General features: G+C 38.5%; 1 protein-coding gene across 1 annotated transcript; it reads right to left on the minus strand.

Annotated features, from left to right (window-relative positions):
• Window positions 1–4,347: 4,347 nt before the first annotated feature.
• Window positions 4,348–17,156, minus strand: nptna (neuroplastin a). Its single transcript, XM_062420302.1, has 7 exons — window positions 16,990–17,156; window positions 9,382–9,556; window positions 9,159–9,253; window positions 8,327–8,463; window positions 7,185–7,458; window positions 5,367–5,388; window positions 4,348–4,408 (listed from the first exon to the last, which is right to left on the minus strand). Exons 1-7 carry the CDS (start codon window positions 17,078–17,080, stop codon window positions 4,348–4,350), a joined length of 855 nt encoding a protein of 284 aa, XP_062276286.1. The 5' UTR covers window positions 17,081–17,156.
• Between the last annotated feature and the right edge of the window lie 412 nt (window positions 17,157–17,568).

The raw sequence follows: 17,568 nt of genomic DNA on the forward strand, positions 1-17,568 counted from the left end.
ACGGCAATAGACAAACCAGGTAAAGCTGCCTAAAATCCATCATCATCATCATCATCATCACCCCTCCACACCAGCCTCATCTCTCACCTAATATAGATCAAGATTTCCTGAGATTTCACATTAATATGATAAAGGAGTTCAAACATCTGATTTACAGATTAATTAATGATTGCTTATAATTCTAAGTTTTCTGCACTACTGTTGAACCTACAGCGTGCACTGGAGATTAAGTCAAAAGGTGCCAGATACTCTCCTTGTTATTGGAAGATTTTTGAACTTTCAGCACTTACTGTGGGTTTTTTAAAACTAAAATATTACATTTGGCTACAACCTGTTTGGCAACACTATGGTTGATGAATTAATACTTTCAGTGTCCTCAATGTTTCATTTTTATTCCCTCAGGACATTTTCAGTCATAAAAAAGTGCAATGACAAACTTCGCTGGCACGCACCGAAAAAGCAAATTCATTTGGTGAAAGGTTGACAGCTGGTTCCATTAAGTTGTATTCAGTGCAAATCTCAATAAATAGGACATGAAGAAACAAGCAGTTTGGTTCAGCCAGAATATTTCCTTATGAAACCGTGATAATCTGATACTAATATGCAACAGAGATGACCTGTGTTTCACTTTATTTTTTCCTTAAATTCCCATCAGTGAAATGTAGAATTTAATATAATAAAATGAATAAGAAATATATCTACTCAAGTGGAAACAGTTCACCTGATTTCATATCATCTGTGTCTTATCCTGTTTCTTGGTAATTTGTGTCTCTTTCCATCAGTAATCGTACTTCTCAAGAACAATCTGAGCCTCAGCATCAGCACTTCAAGTTTGGAGTCTCTTTATCATGAACTACCCAGATTAGGATTTCACACTCTGTGCCGTATTTAGTACGCTCCTGCCATCACTCCTGACTATGTCTGTAGGCACCACAAACCTCCTGTTATTTCTGTCCCCTCCAACTTTGACGGAGATGTTCATGTGGATTTAACTCAAACTTTCCAGGCAACTCTTTCAGATCTTTTCACACATCTTAATAAAACTAAATTCACCTGAAGATTCAAACTTTTCAAAGAAGTGATATGAGAGTTAGGGTTGGGTTAGTCCAAAAAGTGATATTTATTAACCGAAATATTGACGAAGCAAAGACAAAAATTGACCCTGGGAAATTCAACAAAAATAACTTAAGCCACCTTCTCTTCTCTTCTTCCCTACTCCCTTCAAAAGACCTTCTCAGCCTCACCTAACTAGAATGTACCATTTCAGGTTACTACAGGGTGAACTAGGCTGATACCCCACTTTCAAAACATGACCAACATTGACGTAGAATTACTGCTACTGCTAATGATCACAATTACCTCCTGTTACACACAGCTATGAGTGCACCAAATTATACAGAATGTAATTTACTACAGAACAGTTTCATCCTTCCTACCTCAACTTGGCAGAGCAGTGACTCACTGCTGATGATGCACACGTGTTGTCACTGCCGCTGATTAAGCAGACAATCTGCTTCAACATCACAACCAAAACTCAGGAAGACAAAATGTAACAACTGAGACACGTATTACATTGGTGCAACATGACTGAAATTAATAGAAACATTAGACTGAAATTAGTTATTAACACCAAAACATGAGGAATGTTGGGAGCCAGGGCTTAGTGAAAAGGGAGAGGAGCCATCGTTTCACAGCTGTCATGAACCAAATATGTACTCAAAATGATTGTAACTCCCTCACATGGTAAAAAAAGTACTATTTCATATTAAATGAATTGTGAACATGTTGTACAAATATCTTCAGAGACGTACATGTTTTTGGGGGGTTTTTTTAGGGAGAAAATCTTCGACAATCCTGTAAATTTAAACAGACCGCTGAAGCTGAAGAAGTGAATCATGAAACAAGTCCAAAGCATATTGCTGTATGTGTGAATTCTATAAAAGTTAAACAATAAATCTCTATAAATCAACCACCGGTATTCCTTATTAAATACAACTGTTTTAAAACTAGTCCATCAGACCAATTTAAAATTCACTTCCAATGTAAGAGATTAATCCACACAGACAGAACTACAAATCAGTTTTGTCAAAAGTTGTGTTCTTTCTTTCCAGCCTTTTTTTCAGGGTTCACAAAGTCACAGATGTCTCTTTGCTCCAGAAAGGGACAGTTTTCATTACCATTTGAAGCCTGCTGACATATTAATCTAGGACATGACCTTATATTCAGGGGAATCAAGTCCACACAATTAACAGACCTGTTTGAAAGGCACAAATACACTTTACAATATTACATTATTCTCTAGCTGGTAATTATAACTGTTAAGTTGTAAAAATGTAAACCCATGAGTGAGATCTGGACACAGGCGTTACCAGCCAGCAGGCGTAATAAAACAGCGCCCTCCTCTGCTGCACTGCTGTAACTTTTTTTAGCTGAAAACTTCCACTTAATGTGTAGACTGTGCTGCTGTAAAATCATAAAATTACTAAAACCACTATAAAAAATTCACAGTCAGTAAGTAATAGTGCTGTCACTGCTTAGTACAGAGATTTTAAAAATAATCTACCTTGCAAATGGAAACTGATCAGTTGTTGGCACAACACTGGTCTCCATCTGCAGATGTCACACACAATAGCGAGTAAATGTGCTGATTATTTGTATGTTTACCACTCTTTCAACAGACATTTTGACTTTTCACCCGGACTTATTCATAATCCTAACCAGAAAATAAAGCTTTTTTCCTGGAATTTCATCCAGTATGCTTTCACTGTCAGTTTTATCCTCACATCTAATATGGAGGTTGAAATCATAAAGGTGAAAAAAGAGCAGACTTTGTGGGCAGAGAAAAAAAACCTTTCTATGCTTGAAGCTAGTGCTGCTCTTCAACTGAGGCTCTGGTCTGGCTTTAGTGTATTTTATTCTTAATAATTTAGTAGTTGATTTGACACAGACAACATAACAGTGAATGAGTTAGCCAAGAAGGCACATTTTCCTCTTTCCTTCCTACCTTTTTGTCTGAGGGGAAGCCCTCAGTCACAGACTTTGAAAAACCTTGCTCTAACGTCAAAATCTCACTAGATGGTGCTGCTCTCTGAGCGTCTACTTCTCTGCATTTCCACAGGACAGCATGCGTGCAGCATTTTAAAGTGTTTGCAAAGAAACCAACACAACAGACACTTTCTTTTCTGAGATATTTATTCTTAAAAATGACTCGGGATCTTGGAATTGCTTCACATGTGTCAGTCCTGACGTGGGCCTTCTTTCGCCGCCTCCCACGTCAGCTGTAGAGAACTCATGCAGCTGTGTAATTATGCCATCAACGCTCTACCGTGATCCTACTAGTTTAAAGCTTTGTCACAGAGAAATCAAAAGCTGCAATGATTTTCAATATATTGATATGAATAATAATTGCATAGGATAATAGCCATGCTGTACAATACACATAATTATAAAACAATGTTAGAATGATTAGTACAGATTTCCTAAAGTAGGTTTATACAGTTTTTCATTATTCTCAACATTTAAGTGCATCATATAATATGAATTATCTTTATATGGATGGTGATCTGATACATATTGTTATAGTGATTTAATACATACAATACATACATACAATAAATCTTAACCAAATTTAGAGGGACATTGCAAAGCCCTTATAATGTAATATTGTCTGATAAAATGATAAAATCTAGAAAATGGTATGCAGCGGAATGATAAAACTGTACACAACTGTCATACCAGATTATGGTGGCATTTTCTTTTACATTGCTTGAGTTTTGTTTTTCCTCTAGAACACACAGTATAGATTTATCTACATGAAGCCATTCTCAGAGAAAATAAACAAAGAAAGCCATTTCTGTACCAAACAGAAGGTCAACATCTTGCATGCATTACTGTAGAAGTAGTAAAAATGTTAAATTATTGGATTAGAGGAGGAAAAAAAAAAATCATAAACGTCACCAACTGCATGCAGCAACAATGATTATAATGTTAACAATTCCATAATGAGTCTTTCTTGACCTCACTCCCTCCCACAATGAAATCATAAGGCATGCCTCATTTAACTCCTCCACAACCTTTTAATGGCAGATAAATCCTACTAACAACTGGTATGGATTCCATTCTTGTTTACCTTCATATGGTCAATACATGTGTAACGTAACCTGCAAATAAAAACAAAAATTCAACCCATTAGTCAAGTCTGACTGTAGTCTCATTTTGGTCGACAAGAGCTTCAAGTGTTAAGTTCATATAGTGGATTTGTGCCCATAGGCCTGTAAAACATATTTATCATCAGGCTGACAATTTCTTCCTTTTAATAATTTAATACTTACTCAGCAGACGGGCCGCTCAGTTTGTATTCCTCTGACGGAGGTTCTTGTCTTTGTGGTTGTTGGTTGAGTTAGTTTTCCTTTAGCAGGGAGTAAACAACACAATCAATTCTCACCTCATAACAGTACACTATAGTGCTAAAACTACAAGTCAAGTCATTGATTATTTGATTGACAGAAAGTGTTTTAGTCTGATGCTAATAACTGTTCAATCATTATTGTTCTTTATCAATTAAAAACACCAAAAGTTTGTCTTTTCTCTGCTTAATGACATTATAAAGTGGATACTTTAAGTCGCTGATTAGAATAATGCACCAACCAGCTTTTTTGGGGGGGCTTGGACAACTTTTTGACAATTTATAGACTAAATACTATTACATATACTCAAATTAGGGAAATACCTGTAGATAGGTAAAAGGGACACTCCACTGATCTTTATGTGGTGTCTTTTGTGGCTTTGAAGTGAGTTTTCTAAAGTCTGAGACTCAGCTTCAAATTTTGGACAGAAAGCTTTTGTTACAACCTCTGTGTGTACAGTTTGAAAGATGTGGTTGTTCACCAAGCAGGAAGGGTTTAATGAAAGATGTTATTGAGTTACACTATGGGAAATATAGGATATGGTACTTTGGGTGATGGACCAATACTAGGTAATACTTTATAGAAATGTAATACTAAATCACTGGAATGCCCATTTAATCAGTGGTGAAAATGACTTTAAGTTGCGGATCTAATGAACACTAACAGCTGATTACATGAAAGCAAATAGAGGGGGGGGGGGTCTCTACACAGGACACTTCAGATGGAAACAGGTAAATTGAAAAACACAGCAAACTGTCCTAACTTCTTGTGATTTATTTGAGTGCTGCAAAGCACAGCCACATGATGCCCCAAGCTATTTATGACCCAGATTTGTGGTATACTGTACATTGAGCTCTAAAACAGTCAAGAGAAGATACATGATGACAAACTACCACAGAACACACATTATCAAGCTAAACAGAGCTACGGTGCTGAAGGTGAGATGTTATATATACTTACACTGGTCCTGCTTGGTCATCGTCTGAGGCAACAAGGGAAAATATGGAGAAATGAGCACCAGAAAGTAAAAGAATCGCAAGGACGTTGCACACGTTGATGAAATGACAAGTTTTTGTTGTTTTTTTGTTGCTTTTTTCAACAGAGAGCAGTAAAAACAGCAACATGTTACAGTAGCAGTGACTGACACATGGTGTGTTTTGTATGTTTTTTTCAATGTTTCAGCTGTATGTGCGGACTGTGTCATGGAATGAAAATGCAGTCTAGATGAAATGACAACATAGTAAAAAAAAAACAGGCTATCATACCACAGGAAAACCAGATTGAGGTCACTCTCACACACAGAATGCAGTAAAATTCAGCACACAATACCACATGAAAAACATATGAGGAAGTGAGAACAACTGCACAGGCAACATTTAAATTTTGAAAAAGACTGTTGTCATGCAGAGACAAGCAGTGCTCACAAAGAACATTTGTTCCCTCAAAGAGATTAGTCGAAAGCAGCTTAATCAATATCAGCCCTCTACTGTAGGTAGTAATTAATTGAAGCGGTGTGAAACAGTGACAGTATAAATGGCAGATGAACACGAAATACTTTCAATTCCTTTGTGACTTGCATGCGGTTTGACTGCTGCAGTAATCATGAGTTAGATGAAACAATAAGGAGTAACTGTTGATGAAATTTAACGGTTAAAAACTGAACTCGCACTAATGTTCAATACAGAACAACTCAACAGAACTGTGCACTGTGCTGCGAACTTGAAGACGACAAGGATGGATGCTTATTGAAATTCATGAGGCATGCAAAGTCTCACACTTACCACAAACATGGTTTAGGTTATGCAATTTGGGGAAAGGGGAGGATTGGAGATATTACAATAATCTGTTAAAATATTCGACAGCCGAAGCTGACCTAATTTACAGAAATGCAAGTAACATATGAATCTTTTAACATTTCATGCAAGAATTCTGATGTGTGACTCATGCAATCTATATTCTCTTGTATATGTTGTATTTATACTAAAAGACAGTGAAGATTGTCAAGGAGACTTAAACACTCCCATTTCTGACATTAATCAACTATGATGATAATATATTCTTATACACAGACTGTCAGTGAGAGACACTAACAGCTCTGAGCTGTCATTTATTCGCTGCATGTTACATATAATCAGCATGTGACAACATCAAAATTCTGTTTGAGAGGAAAAGGTCACCAAAATACCATTAATGCATAATTTATGATATAGCTCGACTTTTGAAAATAAAGTACTCAGTAGTATTAGAAAATCCCAGGATGGCATACGCAGGTTATATTCTTAAATAATGTGTCTTTATGTTAAGCTTGCAACAGCTTGGGGACAGGACAAGGTCCCTGGAAACCCATTAATAATTGAAACTGTCCACCTCTGCAAGACTGCAGTATCATATTTCTCATGAATATTAAATGCATGAAATTGTCCTGACAAGGTGCGACCTCCTGCAACAGTGTCTGCCTGTTGGGTCAACCACGCCAGACTGAATTATTGAATGCAGGCAGAGCACAGTGTCAGGTGACTGTGTTGGTGTCAGTGGCAAAGGAATGACTTTAGCAGACACTTGAAACAAAGTGCGCCACCTTTCACAGTCGCCTAATTGACCGAAACCGCGCTCACCGGCCTTTGGATACAAAAACAATTTGCATACAATTATCCAGTGAAATCCATGTCAACACTAAACAATAATATAAGTTTAACCACAGCTTTATTTTAAAAAGTGGAATAACAAAACAGACTTGAAATATCAGAAGAGCTTTAAGCACCACTACTACTGACTCACCGTCTTGTAGATCGTCTGGCTTCTTACGCTTCTCATAAACAACAATGATGACGACCAGGATGATGATCTCGGCCAAAACCCCAAGAAGAGGCCATAAGGGGGCGAGATGACTGCGGACCCTCAGCACAGACTTCTCGTCACGGCTGCCGATCATGTTGGTGGCATTGCACTGGTACTCGCCTGGATCTAAACTAATGTCTAGCTCAATAATGTGGAGCTCAGTGTAGTTGTCTTTGCTGTTGATGAAGAAGCGTCCCGATGAGTTGTCGATTTCCTATTAAGGGAGAAGAGGGGGAAAGAAATCACAAAATAATGTTGAGTGTGTGTCACAGAGAAATAACTATGTAAACTAACATGCTACATTAGAGAGAAACATTATAAAAAGATGTGCAGTACAAGAATCATTTTCCATTTAATGTAATGGTGCAGTTATATTTAGGTAACTCTGTGTATGATATTGCAAAGAATCCTTGAAGCAAGCAGATAAGAAGATATACTGTCAGTGACACTGTTGGAAAACCTGTTGTTGCATCACAATACTTCAAAGCAGCCTACCAGTGAACACATGATGAAACATTACAGGAGAAGGATGAACTCTCTGACCAAATAACACTCCTCAAAAGTGTATAAAAATAGTTTTGTGAATGATGTCTACTTGCCACAATGTCAAACCTTTTTCATATTATTTATTTTCATTGGAGTATAATTTATAATTTTCTAATTTATGTTTATTTTCACAAACCAGATTACTTGAAAAACCAACATTATGTGTAAATGTAGAGCTAGGCAATATATCGATATCTTGATATGAGACTAGATATCGTCTTAGAATTTGGATATCATAATATTGTGATGTAAGTGTTTAAAGGCTCATTACAGTAATGTGACATAATCTTTTGAATTTACAAGACTGTTTTAGGTCATAGTTTTTAGTTTGTATTATTTGCCTTTACCTACTTACGCATTATATCCAAATTACTGATGATTATTTATCAAAAATCTCATTGTGTAAATATTTTGTGAAAGCACCAATGGTCATCTCTACATTCCTATGCTACCGCAATAAGGATTATCGAAGTATTTTTACAAACCTTCCACATTTACAGAAAAGTAACAGTATCATATATATTCATGTAACATACCCTATGTATGCCAATGTTGTCAATCTTGCGCCAGGTCCAGATTGGGTAAGGATAGCCCACAGACTTGCAGTAGAGTAAAGCTGTCTGGCCTTCATTCTTATTCTCACTACGCTTGTGGCCTGTGATCTCAGGAGCAGCTAAAAGAAGGAAAATATCAAAGATCTGTTGTTAGGGGTTTAAAATGATAATAATTATAATCATGATTATCAGTAATAGGAAGATAAAATGTAATGTTAAAACAGCTGCATGAGTAAATAATGTAGCAAACAGATTGAAAACTTACAATAAAACATTAAAATATACATACAATGCTGTGTTTTTCTATCTAATCTGCTACATAAAGTTAATTCCAAGTCTTTAGCTGTGATCAGATTTCTGTGTGAATGAAACTATAATTTTACTATTGCTATACTAACTGTCTGTGTTAGTCTGTATATTCTGTATGACATTTCAAATGTGCTTGATTGTATGAATCAGGATGAACAGAAATGCCCCATAAGATAAAAGCAAACACTCCCAAATCCAATTTGCCTCCATAGCGATGCGTGTGTGACAGCAGAAAGGCTGCGACCAGGTTTTACCGTTGAGACATAATCCCATGCCATCAGACAAACAAGACACCATCTGCTGCCACTGAGCTGGGCATTGGTTAGATGGAGGTGTCAAGGGCGCCGGCTGCCCCTGAGCAGCCAGCAGTGCCGTTTGAAATCACAGGTCCTCACATGACAGGGCGGCTACTGCTCAAGGCCACTCCAGCCATTTTTACTGGTGACATCTCTAATGTGGCTTTGAATCTCACAAAGACGCCAGCGGCTCACAAATCAACACCTACATTTAACTTCAATGGTGGCGTTGGCTGGAGGAGACTTGTCAAAGGTGTAGACACACATGTACAGTCCGGCGTCGTCTCCTCTTGGTTTGACCAGCCTGCAGGGCAGAAACACACCTCATATGAACCCACGCCAGGCCGCTAAACCCTGTGTTTAGCACAAACACACACACAGACACACACACACACACACAAATGTTGCATAAGGTTTTGCCGTGACTCGTACTTGTACTCAGTGTTCTTATTTGGGCTGCGTGTGTCCAGGATCTCCTCCCCATTCTTCATCCAGTAGCTCTCCTCGTGGGCAGTCTGGGCGCTGGTCAGGTTGCACTGCAGTGTGAAAGGAGGACTGTGGCCTTCCGAAGGAAGTGTGGTGTGTTCGGAGGCTGCGATTGATGGCTCTGTAAGAAAGACACAGATTAGCTACGATCGAAAAGATCCTCGGTTGGACTCATGAAGATGAGAGCATGTTGAAAAATGTGAACAACATAAAAAGTCCCAGACCACTGTATACACTATAGAGCACCAATGGAGCCAAATGGGACCAGTTATTTTGGGCATACAGTGTTCCTGATGTGAAGTTCCTATTAATTTTCTGCACTGACTTTGGAGCTTGAATGAACATAAAACTCTAACTAATACTGGTTGAATTATCAGTACAAAAGATGACAAACTGCCATTAGAAAAATATGTAGTTATTTGATTAAAAAGCACAAGGCTGTTTATATAAAAATGGAAGTACAGAAATTTGACTTCAACTCCCAAGGTGCATTTCAGTAAGAGTCATCCAATCACTTTGCTAAAATGAAATGCTGTTTAATTAATTCATTGTTGATTATCAATAAACTTTGGATAAATTTGGCAACTGTGAAACCTGCAACAAAGGCAAGTCTACCTTTTCTTTTTTTTCTCTCAACACCTTTTCATGAAACGCATTAATGCTGATGCACAAAAAATTCACTTATGCTGAAATAAACTGAAGGAAGGCTACATATAATCTACTTTATGGATTTATCCTCAGGTCGCAGATACAGCCTGCCACAAGTGGCCACAATTCCGCCTAATCCTGACAATCTACATGTTGTTTGTACACGTGGACACTGGTAAACAGCTCAATCTGAGTATTCACATCCTTAAACATATATTTTTGTTCAACACACACATATGGCTGGATATCCTTTGAAATGTTTTTGTACTAATCCCATACGATTCCTGAGTCTCATAACTTCAGTTGTTTTTCTATTATTATTTTACTTCTAAAAAGAGGCCAAACCTTTCATGGTTGGCAAGCAGCTGCACAAGGATTTCGCTTTGAATAAAAAAAATAGTCTGAGGTTAAAACTATCTGATCAAAGAATAAGTAAACAAGATTACAGATCTGACCAGACATCTGACAGCAGCTTATACAGTAAAATGTTTGGACACTACCAAAAAGGATTGAGGGTTTTGCTTCCATTAAAGCTCTGTGCATGTACAGAACAGTTTGTAGGAAAACACTCACCTTCTGCATCATAAGAACTGATCATTAGAGAAAAACATAACAAACCAACTGTTTACTGCAGATGAGTAAGAGACAAACCTAATTTATGATTCAGAAATAAGTTGTACCATCGCTGTAAAAATATCACGCTCACACCAAATATTGGATAATGTTGTGTACGTGTAGTCAGTCATTTTAAAACACAGAAATAAATCCACAGCAAAACAAAACAAATTGAAATGGGATATAATGCTATTCAATTCCAGGAAAGAGGAAATGGGAAGATGAAAGCTAAAAGGGAGGAAAAATAAAGTAAAGAGGAGCTGAAGGACATTGGGCTCTACAGGGGCGTAGGTTGAAGGATGTACTGAATGAGGATGATTCAAAATACTACTCAACTCTGCCTGAAAAAGAACAGAAACACAAGTTGGTGGAGTAGCTCTTCTTTTTTCAGCTCTGTAAGGGAGGATGGCACCTACGGAGGAAGCTAGTGGTCCTCTGGAGAGGTTTGAGGGAGGCTGAATCACACAGGAGCTGTAAAATGTGGTTGCTATCGGGGGGAGGAGGTGTTTCTCTCTACACTGACCACTCACTCTGCAGCACCGTTATAGAGGCCTGAGCACGGATCCAGGTGGTGGCAGGATTTTGGTGCAGGTCATTACGTCGCGGGTCATTGCTGGCTCTGCACTCGTAGGTCCCGATATCGTCCAGCGTGAGATGGGAGACACCCAACACACTCACTGCGTTGGTACCATAAGCCGTGCTGATGGACACCCGCCGCTTGCGGGCGCCGTCCCACAGCTGCCTGAAGGAATCGGCTCGGTTGATCTCAGAGTACCACCACTGGATTTCTGGGGTGGGGTTACCCACTACATCACAGTACAGCTCAAAGGTGTCGCCTGTGAGCTTAGTCTCGGAAAGAGGGGATTTCACAAAGCCCGCTGGTGGTGGTGGAGGTTTAGAGGGGGCATCGTGTCCAAAAAAAAGGAAAGCAGGTGGAGCATGCAAAGGCAAGAAAAATCAAAGGGAAAATTAAAAAGGGAAAGACAAAAAGAACAAAATCTGAAATAATCAAACAGACAAAAACAGAGAAATTAAAGTGAAACAAAAGGTTGATTAAAGTAAAAACAAGAGTAGAAAAAAATGTAAGATGTCAAACACAAAACAGCAAACGGTAACATCAACATTTTTGGTAGAGAATAAAGATGACCTCATATCTGCCTGAGCCATTATTACTGCTATTCCTGGGCAGCTTTAATTCAATTCTGCTGGGACGTCCCTGCAAGGCTGCTCTCACTTGGTTTTGTTCTATTAATGACATCATATAAATTTGAGCCAGACTCGCACAGCTCTCACATCCAGAAAGTCCTCCAAGTGACCTTGTCATTTCCCTGCATCTTATCTGTATAATGAAAACATCATTAGCTCAGGAAAGCTTGTTTATATATGATTATTCAATAACGGAGCGGGCTAAGTGTGTTGTTAATTTCACTGGATTGAAATGTCCCCCTCTCAGAAGTGAAACAACTGATCATGGCTGCACAGAAATGAGGAGGAGGAGGAGGAGGAGGAGGAGGAGGAGAGGGGTATATTCATAATCATGGTCTATAGGCACAGCACACGAGATTGAGAGGAGATTTATAGAAGCTGCAGCTCTCAGGTCTCTGGGGAGCGTGTGGGCGCATGGTGTTAGACCCCCTCCGTTTCCATAGAAGCACTCTACGGCAACAAAATAGGAAGAGGAAGAGACGGCCGACCAGACCAGGCAGATCATCGCAAGACAGACAATTGCATGTTCTTTTTTCTTCCTTTTCTCAAACTGACATAATAACCCTGCTGTACGGCCCGCTACTGAATCATCACACTGTCGGAACATATAGATCACTTCATAGTACCAGTAAATAACACGGCTGAAAACTACAACCGGCACCTCAGCCTCATCCTGCCACTTCACATGTGTCTAGATATGTTAAAAGTGCTGAGGCAGTAACACTGTCTGGATGATGTTGCTCATGTCACGCTGGTATGAGTTTAGTTTTGGCTTGCGGTTAGGCATGTTTCATACGGCCTTACAGTTGTAAGGTTGCAATCTATTTTTTTTGGTTATGTTTTATGATCACTTGAGATCATTCTGATTTACCTAAAGCTATCCCACATATTCTTTATCTTTGGATGTATAAGGCTGCAACTATTCCCAGAGCCTATGGTGACATATTTTAATATCCTGATATGTCTGACCAACAGTCCAAAAATAATCAGTTACCAAGGATATAAAACAAAGAGAAGCAGCATTTTAAAGGGCTAAACAGAGGAAGAAAGGTTAGATTTTGAGCTTGATAAATGACTGACAATTAATAAATTAAAAAAAGAAAATAGCTGGCAATTAATTTTCTGCTAAGCTACTAACTGACTAATTGTCTCAGCTCTTAAAATGTGACTTAACAACATTGTTTTATTTTTATAGTCACACGCTCTGTAATTAGTCAGATAGAAAGCTCTACTGCAGCTTGATATCATAAGGTTGTATATTACTGTTCTTCTCTATCACACACTTTGATGTGTCTGTGAGAACCAATCAAAATCTACCTTCCATCTCCGTCCTGTTGGCATGTAGTGACTGCAGACTAAAAAAGGAGGTTATTAGGGCGTTTACACAAGAAAATACCAAAAATGTTAATGACACTGTCACTCCACTTCTTTTATTATTCAAGAATAACTTGAGGACTCGACGTTTAAATTGAAGCTAATATCTGGTTCGCTTGTCAAACCGCAAATATAACAACAGACGACAGATGGACCAGAATCTTCCACATATCTACCGAGGAATCCATATCCAGTGTAAGATTATATTATTCTGGCTACCGTCCCAGTTTGTGTACCAAAACTGTTGCAGTACATGTCAAGTAGCTAATTTGATGCAGAATGAATATTCTATCAGAGCAGAAGTGAATCTTGGACGGGGACAGCTGGATAACCGAGAGAAAGGCAACAGAAAGCCTATTTTGCATTTATTAACATGCTGGTCAATATAATTAGATACTGACATGGTTTTAATATCAAGAAGGTTCACAGTAAAAAACATTTTTTTTGAAGGACTACAAATTAAATTTTAAGTCAGGATACTAAGATTATTGTATACTTCGATGTAAAACTGCCCACAATTAATCGATGAGTTGCAACCTATTAAATGAATTGGCAGCTATTTTAATAATCGGTTCATCATTTTCATTCATTCTTTAAGAAAAAAAATGCTCAAATTCTGATTCCAGCTTCTTAAATGTGTATATTTTCTGGCTTATTTAGCTCTCTATGATAATACACTGAATATCTCTGTTATTCAGGACAAAAAAAGACATTTTAAGGGATGTCAACGTAGGCTTTAGGAAACAATGATCAACATTTTCTCACATTTTGTAGACCAAACTAATCAATTACTTGCGAAAATAATCAAGACTAATTGATAATGAAAATAATCATTAGCTGCAGCCCTACTTTGATGCAGTCTACTCTTAATGTGTATTTAAAAATGTCTTCATATATTTAATAAAAAGGCTCATCTCTTACAAACTGTGTCTAGTCATTCTGGGGTTTTAATATTTTGCATTCAGGGTATCAGAGAGCACCAGAAACAGCTGAGCTATAAAGAAAGTCGGTACAACAACACTCCCCGGTAATGATTGCCTTTGATGTTTCACATACAGTATGAGAGAAATGCAAATTAGAGCCGAAAAGATCAGTCGATTAATCAATTAGTCAATGATCACAAAATGAATGCAACTATCATGAGAGTCAGTTAAATATGTATGTTGTTTTTGAAGCACACATGCTGAACACTCACTAGTTTCAGCTTTTCAGTTGTGAGGACTTCATGCTTTTCTTTATGTTACGTGATAATAAACTAAGTAATGTTGGATTTTGGACTGTTGCTCAAACAACTTAAAGGTATTACTTTGGGCTTTAGAGAATTGTGTGGGCTATTTTGGTTTTACTATTTTCTAACATTTTACAGATAAAGTAATCTATAATAGTTGAGAAAATATTCATCAGATCAATAAATAACATTTTCTTATTCAGATAAAACCTTATATTTGCAAACTTGCAAAATGTTGCTTTGTACATGAGTAGCACAACTTTAACAATTTTTAATTTACTGACAATTTATTTTCTAATAACGGTCAAATATTCTGGTACTGAATTTTAAAGCCTGACCACTATATTGGTCAGCTATCAGCTGATATTAGCCCATGACAGCTATATCAGTATCAGCGTATATGTTATCAGATATGTGCATCTTGTATTTGATACCACATTTGAAGGATCACTGCAAAAAAAAATTGATATGAAATCTGTATATTTCATATCAATATTCAATTTTTTGTGTCAGCACCGGACCCAAAATCCACCATCAGTTTGTCCTTATAATTACGATACATGACAATGTCATTCTCTATGTATGAATGACAACATCAGATTTCTCTTGAAATTGAAACATGAACTAACCTCAAACCCAAACTCACATATGGTGTAAGACTGAGAGGTGAAAAATACGTCAGTGCTCAGATATCTGCACTCTGACTTGAACCCTTGATTTTATCTCAGCACGTCTTAATACTTAAAGAGGAACCCGACAGTCCTGCGTCCCAAATCAAGTATCAACTCTATTCATTACACTCTATTCATTACCAGAGCACAACCTAATAGTCTGTTTGCATGAATCAATCCATTCATTGAATTTTCCTTCATTGCCTTTTTTGTGGCTTCTATGTGAGAAATGACAAAGAAGAGTTTTAACGACACTGTTAAACAGCTTCCTTCTACTTTGGATAAAACACACATCCTTAGGGAACCTTAACGGGAATTGCTTCACATGTGAGCAGCCATTAGCAGACACAAATGGCCTCTGCAATGTGGTTGGCTGCTGTGTGTGTTAATACAGACTCAGCTGCCTGGGACTGTACAAAGCATGAAGAAAACAAGATACACACTAAAGAAATAACAGTTTGGTGTATTTACTGTTCATCCTATGACAGTAGTCTCCAACATTTCTGGATTTTGGACAGCCAGTAAAAAAAGAAAATTAATGATCCCACCTTATAGCTACCTGTCAGCTAAAAATCCATTACATTTAGCAGAGCTTTATCCGCTTTCCACTGATTGAAGAGGATACGTTATGAGTGGGTGTGCAGTATAGGAGATGTGTGATGCATTCCTACACATGGTCAACTCAGAGGAAAAAAAGGCCCAAGCTGAATAAATTCTCGCCTCATTCTCGCACGAATACAAAAAGGGATGAAAGCTACACTTGCACGGTTACACCTCAGCTGAGACAGGGTTACGCCGCTCTAATCTGTTTGCTGGGGATGAGATTTATGAGCATGAGGGTCATTTAGAAGAGTGGAGCCTCGGCCGAGGAATCAATGCCATTCTGCAGTGCAGTGCGTCTCAGCGAAGAGTTAACAGATTCACTGTTGCAAGAAGACATTAAAGCCATGGTTCCCAGTGCAGCATCTCTGCTCTAAAAATAGAAGCATGCAGCAAAATGGACTGATGCTATTTACAGACCTGCACTTCAAAAAAAAAAAAAAAAAAAAGAAAGAAAAAAGGGGGGGAAGAAGAAACATCTAATTACATACATGTTATACTCCGTTGCAGGGACCTGGGATATCTCACCCCTGCAGGAGATGAGTGAGTGATACACTGCTGGATACTAAATGCTGGATTCCCGAGCCACATCTTTACATATCTGAGCGGAACCCAAGCGTGACAGCATGTTGATTATTTAGTGTGTGTGTGTGTGTGTGTGTGTGTGTGTGTGTGTGTGTGTGTGTGTGTGTGTGTGTGTGTGTGTGTGTGTGTGTGTGTGTGTATTCATGTGTGTGGATGCAGATTTTGTTGAACTTCAGTGTGAAACCATCTCCCTCCTCCACCTTTTTCCTATTCCTCAGATATATGATGAGCAGAACTTGTCCTTGTTGATTGAACGGCTCATGTTGCGACTCTGTATTCAGCTCCACACTTCAAAGGACATTTTAGGGACACCGCATGGGGCCTCCGTGTGGCCCACTTCAGCCTAACGAGCACATATTGTAGCCTATTAATGATTTATTGACCCTTCATTTCAAACGCTCGGGTTGCATAAACACCACTTCTTTCAATAGATATATGCTATAAGGGACAAATCTAATGACTTGGCCTGTGGAGAGATATTCCTAAAGAGAGAGACGTCTTGTTGCGGTCCATTGAAATGCCCCGGTGTCCGAAATAAAGGCGACATCCCTCCTTAAAAACCCGCATTTTCACCCAATTGCGGGATGCCGTCATGTATTTTTTCTATAAGGAGACTTTATTTCTTACCGTTTTGGGAAGACACGGACTGCAGCATAAGCGCTCCTAATATCACCACCGAGTAGGACATGACTGCAGCTCTTCGTTTGCCAGGTATCATCTTAGGAGACGGCCGGTGCCGGTAACCGAGTGCTATGCGGTGACCTGATAGTGCGGTGTCTCCGAGGCTCGCACCTGCAGACACTCCGGTCGTGTCACGCAGGGAGGGAGGGAGGTGTCTCTAGGTAGACTAGCGGGTAACACTGTGTTGCTGCTGGCTGGCTACCTGTGCAGCTCTCTGCTGTCAGCCCGGTGCATCGAGGGAACCACCTCTTTTTTTTAACCAGCAGTCTACTCTCGCGAGATCTTGAGCATCACAAGACGTCCTATAATAACTGGAGCAGAAATCAATTATGTGAATGAGCAAGATGGACGGTATGTTTTAGTCACTCTCTCCAAGAAGAAGAAGAAGAAGAAGAAGAAGAAGAAGAAGACGAAAATTAAAATGTCCACTTTTTATTGCAGCTAGATTAACTCTAGTTAAAGGATAGCTTCACTATTTTTCAAATGTGTCTTAAAACAACAGCCAGGTGTCCATATAAACACTGT

The sequence above is a fragment of the Scomber scombrus genome, chromosome 6 (genome assembly GCF_963691925.1).
Source record: "Scomber scombrus chromosome 6, fScoSco1.1, whole genome shotgun sequence".
NCBI lineage: Eukaryota > Metazoa > Chordata > Actinopteri > Scombriformes > Scombridae > Scomber > Scomber scombrus.

Bases quoted from the DNA above. Each gene is read 5' to 3' on its own strand.
- nptna (XM_062420302.1), bottom strand. From the start codon at position 17,080: ATGATACCTGGCAAACGAAGAGCTGCAGTCATGTCCTACTCGGTGGTG. The intron at 9,557-16,989 runs GTAAGAAATAAA...TCTTTCTTACAG, and splicing joins GTCCGTGTCTTCCCAAAACG to AGCCATCAATCGCAGCCTCC. The intron at 7,459-8,326 runs GTATGTTACATG...CTCCCTTAATAG, and splicing joins ACAACATTGGCATACATAGG to GAAATCGACAACTCATCGGG.